Consider the following 12,357-nt stretch of genomic DNA (forward strand, 5'->3'; position numbering starts at 1 on the left):
AGCCATCATAAAGTTTTTGTGGTTAAGAGATTCACCGAATCATCTTGATATACAGTCGTATATATTAATGTCATTATATAGTCATAATGAGCTGCTTTGGCTACATTCCCCCACTAAATATATTTTTTTCTTATTCATGTTCTTATTCATGTTCTGTTCGTCATGAGAGCCACAAGATGTACTTGAAGTTGCTTTGGTGTGCAATACTTTGTACAATTTATAGCTGACATGAGAAGACTTTGTATAATTAATATTTATACTTTCCTGCATATTTGGATATTCTCATATTGTATTTGCCAGAGATTTGCTATAGTTGGAGAAAATAGTATTAGAAGGCTTTCAGTTAGGTTTTTGTCAGAAAATCATCTGGCTATCATTGGTAGATTAATCTCCTTCTGTCATGAAGGGTAAATCAGCTTAGCATCATCCCCCTTCCTCTCATTCCTCTTCCTTCTGCTGTATTGCTACATTGCAACGATATTTATTGGTGCTACGTTGATTTTCTAACATGTAATAATAATATGGAAAATCTATACATAGGGCAGATGCTGCTGGACAACCACACCTAAAGAAATGTGTGACTTCAGCAGTGATGGGAAGTGTCTTGTTCATTCATCCAGGTGACCCATTACCTGAGAGTTAACAGTACAACGACTCTCAACAGGACATTCCTACTGCCTTCATCATTTCCCTAAAATACTAACATACACACTGCCGCCTTTATTTCTGAGGGCATTGTTTTCTTTAGTGGAGGATCCCATGGATGCTCTAAACACAATAGCAAATTTCCAGGGATTTCGATAAGGCAAGGATTTTTCCTATGAATCTGATAGGCCTTTTAGCTATGTGGACAGTATCCAGTTGAAAATATTGCAAATTTTTTAACAGAGGAAAAAAAAATCTGTATCAGCAAGCCCCAAGTCTGCATTTATAATCCTTACTGCACTACACCTCAAAAAAGCCCAGATAAGCATTTTAGGATAGGTTTACCAAAGTTTTAGAAAAGTCAGTAACCAAATGCATTATTCATTTCTTTAAAAATGTGAAATATTTTTCTTTCATTAGTAGGTAATTTCCTGAAACAAGCATAAATCATCATAGCACAAAAAGTACCTGCTACGAGAAGACAAATGATAAAAATCATGACCAGAAAACATAAACCCCTCAGAATGCTGGAAATCATGATTTATATTACAATTCATCTTTGGACATCTTTATTGCAAAATCAACATCTGCATCTCAACGAATGCATTTAAAAGATGGAAAGAACGCGGTCTGTCTAACATGCATAAGCTTAATTATACTGCAGAAGACATAGCATAATACATTTTTATATTTCTATCAGTAAAATACTGGCATTATAACCTCAACTTTACTTCAAAGTGCCAGTACAAAGTTCTCTTTTTTATGTTCTGATATTAAAGACTTCCTTGGGTATCTGAACAGTTCTGCATTTAAAAAAAGAAATTGGAGAGAAGCTAAATGCTATATTTACAGAGTTGACCTTCTGGTTTCTTCAAAACTCATACTTTTCCAAGAACATGTTTAGTAACTTGCTGAAGCTCCAGCTGGCCACATAAAGGGATTTCTAATTGGATGTACTATTTAGCAGTAGGTATCCATCCCTCTTTCTACAAGTTTCTTGCTGTCAAGCAGTACAGACGCTACTGATGTCAAAAAGGTGTTTTCAAAGTAATCCCTAAGTATTTACATGTTCATTTCTTAAATCTGCTCTTCATCATGTTTGTGAGTATTCCTGAAACATCTCACACTAGAGTCTCATTTCAAACTTTATGTCCCATCTGTCTCTCATTTCTGAATTGTAGATCAAATTGGTCAGGCAAAACCAACTGCTTGCTCCACTGTTCCTCCCTGTAACGCTCACCGGGCTGGAATCTGTCAGAGCTCGGCTCCCTGACCAGCAAGTTAATGCCCAACAGCCTGAGTAGGAAAGGTCATGCAAGCACTCTAGATAAAAGCCATTAAAAGGGTTTGGTCGACAAGATAATTGAGAGAAGAGAAGGTATTAAGGTTAAGCATGTGTACATGTAATTATTCTGTCTCTAGCTATGTGCAAATAGCATGTAAAACCTGCACAGATTCCGACAGCCAGACTACCGGTTTTAAATATAGCTCTTCAACAAAGGCTTGTCTCATCCTCTTCCCCAGCTCCTGACCTTTAAGATGCCAGTTTCCATGTCTCAATAAAGCAGGCACAGAAAACTGTAGGTTTTTCTCTATGTGAGGACTCAGTTGTGCCTTAAAATGCATTAGCTTGAGGAGCAAAGCTGCACAGCCCCGGTGGGAGCTACGGGAAGAGCTCTGCCTCAGAGGCACACTATTCTCAGTGTGAAGCATATTCCCCTACGCACCTGGCCGACATCCTCTGCTGTGTTTTGAACTGAAGCAGGTGCACAGAAAAAGTGGTCTCCTCAATTCTACATATGCCAATATTTGAAATTCAGAAGTGCCATTTGGCAGTAACTGACGAGTTTGCTTCCTGCAGCTGGGAAGAGCCTTTTTTCGTTCTCATGTGCCTCTCACAAGGACAAGACGTTACCTCTTTAGGAAGCAGGATTTTGCAGCTTTCCCTGAATTTTGAGGTCAGTAAGAGCCTGGGGCCAGGGGCTTCAGTGAGACCACTGCCAAGGCCACCTTTGTGAAATCATGGAAAAAAAAAAAAAGAGAAAGAAAGAAGGAAAGAAAGAAAGAAAGAAGGAAAGAAAGAAAGAAAGAAGGAAAGAAAGAAAGAAGGAAAGAAAGAAAGAAGGAAAGAAAGAAAGAAGGAAAGAAAGAAAGAAGGAAAGAAAGAAAGAAGGAAAGAAAGAAAGAAGGAAAGAAAGAAAGAAGGAAAGAAAGAAAGAAGGAAAGAAAGAAAGAAGGAAAGAAAGAAAGAAGGAAAGAAAGAAAGAAGGAAAGAAAGAAAGAAGGAAAGAAAGAAAGAAGGAAAGAAAGAAAGAAAAGGCAGTAGATGGCAAATGACACCTAACAGTGATTGAACTAAGAGTTATAAAATCCAGACACTACAACTGCAGCCTGCTTTAGCAGCAAGAGCAGCTGGCCAGGGATGCTTCACTGCTGTAGGTTAAATTCCCCATAGGCAGTGAATAAGGATCTTTAAGTTGCTTTTGGCAAGTAAGTCTGAAGGAAAACTAAGGGAAATTTTGTGTTTCATCTAGATGAAATTGAATGCCTGTAGAGGACGTTGATTATTTAAAGATTTCTTCCTCAAAATTATTTTCTGCTTACAGCAAGACGTTTTCAATTAACAGGGACAGGTAACAATTTTTTCCAGTTCTTTAGTCTCACATCTTATGAAGCTCTCTGCTTCACTTCCTACTGCCTGAACACCTTTGGACCTGGCTGAACAGACTCACCTTGCTTTTATTCTTCTCTCCATACCATCAAGACTCCCTAGTCTGGTGAATCTTTTGATCAAATTTTCCTAGCTTTTTAGCGTGTTCATCCACAGCATAATAGGGAAAATAAAATGTTAATAAACTACATGTTGAGGCCTACGAACTTCAAGATTTATGACTGGTTTTCGGGACTCTCCTGCTATCCGTCAAAAGAAAGACACAGCACCCTAAGTAGATGCAAAAGTAGGCTAATGCCAATGCAAGGAAGCTAATGAACGTTTTATCTCTGCTTGAAAACCTTGCTTTGCCTAAATCTAAGGAGTGGTAGGAGTTTTTCAAAGAGAGAGAAACTCAAAATTATTCATACTAGTGAGACAGAAGGGACAGACTCAAGCCAAAGGATGGGAGATTCTTCTCTCCCAAATCAACCTGCAGGAAAAGATAAATTTGTCCAACAGTACAGAGCAAAAGACAACATCATTACCATCCAGAAACAAGTTTATATGTCTCACAGAGCTACTCTTGTACGAAAAGGTATTGGAAAGCTTCAGTTTTTCATATGGCAATGTAAAGTCATGTAGGACACTGTTCAAACAGGTAAAAACTCTCTATGCAGGAGGCTGGCACAAATCCCTGTAAAAAGTAACATCAAAGTAAGGAACAGCTGGAGAAGCTCTGATGAAAAAAGATCTATATATACAGAGCATCAAAGCATTATGCTGAATATCACTCTGAAAAGACTCTGAAGATTCAGAGACAGTTAAACTGTCTGACCTTAGTAGTAGGATGTTCAGTGCTTTGCCAGGAAGTCTCCCTGACATTGTATCTAACTGACATTATGTGCCAGTTTCTCTACAAGGTTACATCTTCCAGCATCTTGCAAGCTTGGCTACGTGCTAGAAATTGGTGTTTTTCAAAGAGCTTTGAGTAGTTTATTAGTTATTAGTGAGCTAAAGCAACATCAGAGCACTAAAAAAGGATTAATGAAGTGGGTTCTGGTATAAATCCACAGTTTACATAGCCAGTCAATATTCACCATGACAAAGATGCCAATGTGTTGATCTGCTCCTGCCAGTGGGTTGATCTGCTCCCAGTGTTCATTTCCTGCCAGGCTTTGACTGCAGAGCATACTTGATTAATATGAGGTATTTCAGGTATTTTTCATCTGCAGATAGACAGGCTCTTGCCAGCATAGCTCAAATCATTTAATGTATGTCAAAACAGAGGTGGTGGAGGTGGGAGTAGGGGAAGGGAATGGACGGGAGTGTGCGTCTTTGACATTTATCCCAGATCATTTTAAAATCAGAATACGATTTACAAGGCCGTTTTACAGATGGCTATTTTGTACTCCTGTTGGTTTGGTTTAGGAAGGACATTCCACAGCAAGAAACTGCCACTGGCTTTTCCAGTCATTTCCCAACCACAAGAAAGATAAAGGAGCAAGGCTTAGGACAGGCGCGCATTACATATGGAGACTTGATATTAATCTAGTTTCAAATTATACTGACATGAACCAGACTCCCTTCTTTTCAACTCTGAATGTAAAAAGGCTTCAAACTCTTTCGAAACAGACTGTATGCCCTAGGTGATTTGCACAGAACCCCAGCAAGGCATTCATTAGGAGGTGACAGCATCCACTAAGTAATTATTTACTACTATTATTAAACACTAATTTAAAATAAATAAGTAGTTTTTCATTTATGTCTAACCACCATCAAACAGTTTAGGATTATATAAAGATGAACAGGTCTTTGCAGATTGTCCTGCATTCTAAACATTCTCGCTTGTTAATATGAATGCAGGATTGACTTGCACTTAATTTGTAACAGAGGATTTATACCCTTATAAATGACAACAGACAGCCAATCAATAAAGGATGATATTAACAGCACATAATACCAAGGGAAATTAGAATCAATTGCAGGGTTAAAGAAAAGGAGTGTGAAGTCAGAGCCTGAGTCTTAATAGAGGGAAGGTTAAGGTACCATGATAGCTTAAAATGTCCAAATAAACAGTGTAGTGAAATTAGTGAATTATGAGCATATGCACAAAAGAGATTCAAATTCTGTGCGCAAACTAATTCTTAGCGGAGATCTGGTCTTTTGCGGGATACAAAACATTAACCCTTACTGCAAGGAAGAGACTATAAGTAAAACATTTTGAGGTCTGTTGTAAATACTTCTGGAAAGAGGCAGAGTGTGCCTAGCCTTCTCTAAACTGTGAGGCTTTAGATGTCCTAAGACAGAATATGCACAGCTTCCTTCTTTAATTGTTGTCGTTAATTAGTGCTGCATGTGAATAATCTTATTTTAAAGATCTCCTCACAACTCAAACTGTATCTAATCACATTACAATGTACTCCTAGAACAATTAACAAACAAGTACATATTCTTCACTGGTTATAAATTAACTGATGTACTATAAAACTGTAAGTTTTTAAAATAGTTTGTTTTATGACCAGTAAAGTGGAGATCATGTACTGTCCGGCACTTAGAATTCAGCACAATCCCGTAATTATGGGAATATATGAAAACTCTAAGAGCCTGGTAGTTAATTATCCTAAGGATTTTTATAACAATCTAGAGGCGTAAACATGCCTTACACTGGTTATAAAATGTAATTACATATCCTTTTGTTGAGGTAATTTATACTCTTCTTAAAGCACTTACCAGAAAGGTATGGAGGAGTCATAGCATGAAAATCAGGGCTTTAAAGATCATTTTATCTTCCTCTTGGAAAAGTCTATATCATTCCTGAAATGCTACAGAATCCTCTTTCCCTAAAGGCCCCATTTGTTCCCTCTTTCTAAAACAAACTCTTTTGTGATCAGCTGAACTGTTGACACTAGTACTCTTGGCATTTGTGTCCTAGATGGCATATACGGCCTCTAACCACCACAAAGCCAATTCCTGCTGTATTCTCCATGACTCTCCTATCAGAGCACTCTCAGCCTCTGCCCATCACACATCCTTTCAATCCATTCCACAGAACCTAAGCTCTCTTCAGTACCTCTTCTCATAACTTTTGCTGTGGTTGATTCTGACCTACACGTGTGCTGATATGCTGTCCTGTAGGTCAACAAGAATAGATAAGTTTTGAATTCACCCACAGCTTTTTCCAAAACAGAGATAGTAGCAGAGTCTCTTCTCTTGCCTCTACATAGGCATGGACTTGCCTAAAATTTCTAGGTGTTTCCTACTTCTGATACCCCAAGCCCTCTATGAGATTTGATTGAAGGGACCGTTCATTTCAAAGGGTGTTAGATGAGACCATCAGAAAGCGCATCTGCTCCTTAGGAAACTGTGCTATAAACTGTGATTATATGTGATTTATTGTTCTGATTTGCTCACCTCCCTGTAAAGTGTACTCTGCCACAGGTCTGCTGAATGCTCCCAGCCCAGCTCCATTGTAAGATGCCACCTGGATTTCATACTGGGTCCAAATGATAAGGTCTTTCACTAAGCAGTAGTTAATTTCGGCACTGGTGATGTTCTTATACTGGTATTCCCCAGGGAGCCCTGCCAGGCGATACCTACCATATGGGAAGAAAAACTTGCTGTTAATTAGATAGTATCAATTATACCAAATATCCTGCCAGCAAAATAGCTTCCTTTTGAAGAGGCAATATCCAAACTTTTACAGTAGAATTATACAAAAAATAATAAAAAATTAATCAGAAACAACAGACTAACTCCTGATAAGACCGTATCTTGTTTGACTGCTATAGTATTTATAACCTGATCTCACCGAGGTTGCATGCTCAGGGCTAAACAAAACTGGTATTCTATCCTGTTTTGTGGTTGTAGAAAAATTACAGCTTTTTAAATGTGACTTGTCTAGTAAAAGCTGTGATTTAGTACAAAAAATAGCCCAGATGTGATTTTTATCAGGGCACTGCTGTAAATCAGTTTGAGAAATGCTTTTTTCCTTCGCCTCTGAAATCTGAAAAGGAAGAGCTCAGAGGGCTCTGACCTTCTAGTCCGAGGCACTGCCATCTCTGGCTTCCACCAGGATTCACGTCGCAGCATGAATAAAATAAGGACTGAATATATTTGAGGTTGAACGAAGGGCTAGAAGTGGAAACTCTAGGAGGAGGGCTGTACCAAAAAAGGATTAGTGGTAAACATTCTGAAAACTTTCTGCTGAAAGGTGGGAAGGAAAACAACTGAGTACATTTTTCCCTGTAAAAACCATAGAGAAAATAGAGCCTTTTTGATGTTTCTCTTCAGGCCAAAAAACTATAGAGAAGAAATAAATTATAGAAAATAAACAAGCCTTGCAATCCTACAAATGTGAATAATACTGTTCGGTTTTCTTCCTTTAGGAAAATGGTACAATGGATGCTTACAACATGCTAATCCACGAAAAATCAGAAAAACATAGACCAAGTAAGGGCATGAGGCACTACTATTTCATGAAAAGACAAATACGGGAACATTTAGATTTTTATTCATCACACAACTTTTATGCAGTCTTATTCATCCTTTGCTTGCTAACAATCACCAATAGCTTATTGACACAGAACAGTTTCATTTGTATCTTATAGTGTGATTTTAAATGCATCTAAGTTAATCTGGTGCCATTTCTACAACTAGACAACTTCTGCAGGTACTTAGGCAACAGAGTTTGTTGTAAAGTCTTCTTACAAAGAGATCAGTTCTTAATCACTGGCAACCTCTCTCCTCTGCAGAAGAGTTGCTTGCCTGACCGTAATGTGGTGGACTTCATGTCTGTAACATTACTGTAGTGTGGTTCCATTTATGAAACACAAACGAAAATAAAGAAGTATCAGCCTTCAGCTGAATTCATTGAATGTCTTTCTCTGTTGCTATTTATTTCTACCTTTTCTCTTTTTTTTGGCTCTCGTGAAGGTTGTATGAGTGTTGGCAAAGTCAATTCTTTGTGCAGTACTGTTTTGTCTCACACGTTCCAGACAAGGTGTGGAGAGACCCTGCGATCTAATCTATTACGCTGTTAGCACGGCACTCCTCTAAATGCAGCACTGCCAGTGAGGAAAAGGGCAGAGGCAGAAGGCCAGTTCAGAAATGTCATGTCTTCACGATTTTTCTCACCACAGACTTTGATGTATACTCTATATGACTTGTGCAATGCACCTCCACTTCTAAAGATCAGCTGTTCCATCGTTTTAGTATCTTGCATGTCTTCAGTGTTGGGTCTCTGGGTTGCACTTTGGTTTTGATTTTGTTATATGCTAATTCTAGCATGTGCAGGAATACCCTTTTTCTGGGCGCACATTGATTTGGAAGAACAGCTTGGTTTATTACCTGGGACAGTTGTGCTTTTATATGATAAACTCCTGTCAAATAAATGCTTTCGCTGTTCTGTAGTCTAGACAAAGCATTCAGACCTCAAAAACATTCACAGATTGAGCATAATGAATATGATCACTCTCTGTTGAAATGGAAAGTGATGTTATAGGGAGGACAGGGATCAATTATGCTAATAGCTGTGGTAGAAAATGCTCAAGTTAAACATTACTGAAAATGTTATACGGAGAAAGAGAATAGAATAGATTGCCAAACGCAGGAGGCTATGGGACTGCTTGCTCAGAGGAGACCGTGCCCAGACAGGGTAAGAGTCATTAGGAATAGCTAAGGAATTAATCCTATCGTTCAGTAGACTGCTTTGAAGTAAAGAATCGTATAAACAACACTTGTACCCTGTGTAAATGGGAACCCAGATTTTTTGACAAGATTCTGGCTATAGGCAGAAAAGCATTTTTTCCCACCTGTCACATGTGACTGGCACAGCTTTCAAACTGTGTCCAGCTCTTAAGACCGCGGGCGCTTGCACAAGCGGCTCACCGCTATAATAGGCTCTGTGCAGGTGACAGGGAGATTAACAGACTTCAGCTCTGCCTGCAGAGAGCAGGAACTTTCCAGCACTATTTTGGGAACTCACCAACACTCTAACATCATAAAAGCAACTCCATGCATGCCAGCAAAAGCAGGAGCACAGCATGAAGAGGATGTTGGCATTTATACTGTACCATTTAGTTATCTCTCAGTAGGTCTGGAGCACACTACATTAAAAATGTCAGCAGACTGACTACACCATTGGTTATAACCATCACTTGGAGATATGTTAGTGGTGGGGTAATGCTTGGGAGTTTCCCACAAAAAGTCTAATTTAGATAATGTCTCCGCTTACTAAAGGCAAGGCCCTAGCTAGCTCCTAGCACTGCAGGATACGTAGGAAGCCAAGGAAGCAAGTAAGCTGTAGTTGCATTAGGTAGGAGTGAATAACTGATTCCCAAGAGATTAGAAAAGCGTTATGCTCTGCAAAGTCTCTCACTGTGGCAACAGTCTTTCTAACAAAATAAATCCTGTGAAAGCAGAAAGACTGGATATAAGGATTCTCAGTTACCTGTCTGAATCTGCTTCTCTTTAATAAATACAGCTAGAACTGAAAGAATCTCACTCAGCTGACTGATTTGCAAAACCAAACCAAAGCCGGCCATGAAGCAGTTGACCTGTGATTCCTTCTCCCCATTCTGTTTGACACAAAAGTGAAGTTTACTGCTCTTGCTCTTCCATAACGCAGCATCCCTTTGTTCATGGTGCCTTTGGCAAGATAATTAATCTTTCTAGTAGGAAACTTAGACTATAATAAGCAAATATACATCTGCAATCCATAAGCTGCACTCTACTAACCCGTGTAAACACTTCAGCATATGGTGCTTCACCTCCTTTTGAAAACAGTTACCTGGACACTGAGACTCTCCAAAGGGAGCTAGTCCAGGCTGTCCATTCAGAGTAGCTAACAGAGTGAGAAAGAGCTTCCTGACTCTCTAGTGTAGATAGACTAGAATTTACATATCTGGACTTCTGTCGCCATTTAAACAGAGGCCTTTTCTCATCTGTAATACACCAGGGCAGGCATGGCATTTGTAAATAATAATTACTACATTAAATAAAATTGGGAATAGCCTTTAACACATGCTTGTATCACACTAAATTAGCAAATTCCCCCATGCACACATGGATCTAGCTCCACAGTTGCTACATTAGGAACCAAATAGCTCACCTTAGGATGTACCCATGAAGAACTCCATTATGTTCACTTTCAGGAGGAGGTTGCCACTGGACCATGATCGACTGATTAGTGCGCCCACTGGCCACTATGTTTTTAGGCGGGGCGCTGGGAGGCTCCTCAGGTAACATCAACCTGAACACAAAAGAAGGTGATGGAGGTGGGTGTTGAAAGAAAATGACAGATAACATTTCTATTTTATGTATCCACTACATGTGAACCACTTTTGTTTATCAAAGTCTGATGACTAGAAAGAAATATAATGCCGATCAAACTGCTGAAGACATGCATGAAATAGTTACAACAAATCAACATAATAGGAAATCAGTTAAGCAAGCAACAAGACAGACAGCTGAGGTAACCTTATTCTCTCTGAATCACCCAGGCTGCTGCAACTCTTTGAAAAGATTACAAGCCTGAATGAGTTAGAGCTCAGGTCCAGTATCTGTGACTCTTTCCAAATTGTTTCTTTCAATATTTTTCATATCAAACTCCTACATTTTGAAAAAGCCATTTAGAGTTCAGCTGTTCTGCAATTCAAGCTCACAGCAAGCTTTGGTTCACAGAAGAAAGGGGATGCATTTGAAACTAAATTTGATGAAGCCATCCTTCTATGTCATATCTGGGTGAATTCCAGAAGTGACATTGCAATGACTGGGTGAAAGCTGCGCTCCTTCCAGAGCTAACTGCTGGGGCTTAATACAATAGGAAAAAATATTTAGGTCGCATATACGCTCTTTACCATCTTCCAAGATGATGTTCAACTGATATTCAGGAAACATGAAGGCACCTCTCTCCCAGTGTATGTTGATACCCTGCATCTCCTAATTGCCATTAACACCAATTACTGACAGTTCCAGAGCATTCGCCAGAGGCCTGGGTAATGGCTAACTGCTCCATTCCCCAATTACTGTGTAAAAGATAACTTTATTGTATTTGTTCCAAAATAAATCAGCAGATTTCTCTCCCAGTAGTCCTATAAACGTACAATAACTTGTACGTTTACTACATAGGGATTTTCTTTTACTGTACCTGCTGGTCTCAGAGCTGTACTGGCCCTTTCCCACCTGGTTAACAGCACACACCCTAAATTGGTAGGTTCGAGCTGGAGTTAGTCCCCTCACAGTGACACTGGTCATCTTTGGGTCAAGATTTGATAGGTGGACCTTCCAGGGAGAATCTGTTGGAATAATTCAGGTTTGAAAAAGATTGAGGTGTTTGTTAAAACCCTTGCAGAAGTGAGAAAATGCCTTTGAATGCACAGAGCTCGTTTTCCTCAGAGGAACTTTAGCAAGAAGTTTCTTCTCAACAAAAGAAATCTTCCTGTCAGCCCACACAGTTCTGCAGATTGCACATTTGTCTACTGGAAAGTGATGCTGCACATGTCATGGCATAATAAATAAAAACTATATTCATTAACATTTTAATAAAAGAGGAAGCAAGCATGATAAAGACAGATGGGCTGTGTATTTCACAACCCATCTGTTTGGCAGTCCATTACCACACCACACCCCTGAGTGGCTCTGGTGGAAGGGCTGTAATGAAATTCACAGTCGGTTTGGAATATCTTTCTACCCAGCTTGCAAGCAGGTGTAGAAGCGTGACTCTCTCTTCCAAATCAGCTCTTTGCTGTAAGACTGGAGAAAGTTTCTGCTGCATATTCTGCGTCTGCATTTTTTTCTAGAGATAGCATACGGTATTCAGTCTCCTCATTTCCTAGGAAGTTTTCCTGGTATGCACAGCCCTGGCAGTACCATTAAACCCCTGTTATCAGTTCACATACTTCACACGCCAAGCTCCTCTGTTGCTCGAATTACATTTTCGAGTTTTCAAAGAGGTCAGAAATGAAACATGTTGAAAATTAAATATCCCGACTTTTTTTCTTCCTAGCATGGTGTCATATATTCTCCCCAAAGTCACGGCTGAAGTAGTCAAGGAGAGGTGA

At 39.3% G+C, this 12,357-nt stretch overlaps 1 protein-coding gene across 5 annotated transcripts in view; it reads right to left on the reverse strand.

The window, feature by feature from the left end:
* The window catches only part of SDK1 (sidekick cell adhesion molecule 1), a 430,635-nt gene that overhangs the window by 111,653 nt on the left and 306,625 nt on the right, over positions 1–12,357 (reverse strand). For all 5 annotated transcript variants that reach the window (XM_068908486.1, XM_068908485.1, XM_068908487.1 and 2 more), the window contains 3 exons: positions 11,445–11,592; positions 10,407–10,547; positions 6,710–6,891 (listed from right to left, as the gene is read on the reverse strand). In XM_068908486.1, the coding sequence (XP_068764587.1) occupies positions 6,710–6,891; positions 10,407–10,547; positions 11,445–11,592 (471 nt within the window). The remainder of the gene's footprint in view (positions 1–6,709; positions 6,892–10,406; positions 10,548–11,444; positions 11,593–12,357) is intronic.

Source organism: Struthio camelus, chromosome 15, assembly GCF_040807025.1.
Source record: "Struthio camelus isolate bStrCam1 chromosome 15, bStrCam1.hap1, whole genome shotgun sequence".
Lineage (NCBI taxonomy): Eukaryota > Metazoa > Chordata > Aves > Struthioniformes > Struthionidae > Struthio > Struthio camelus.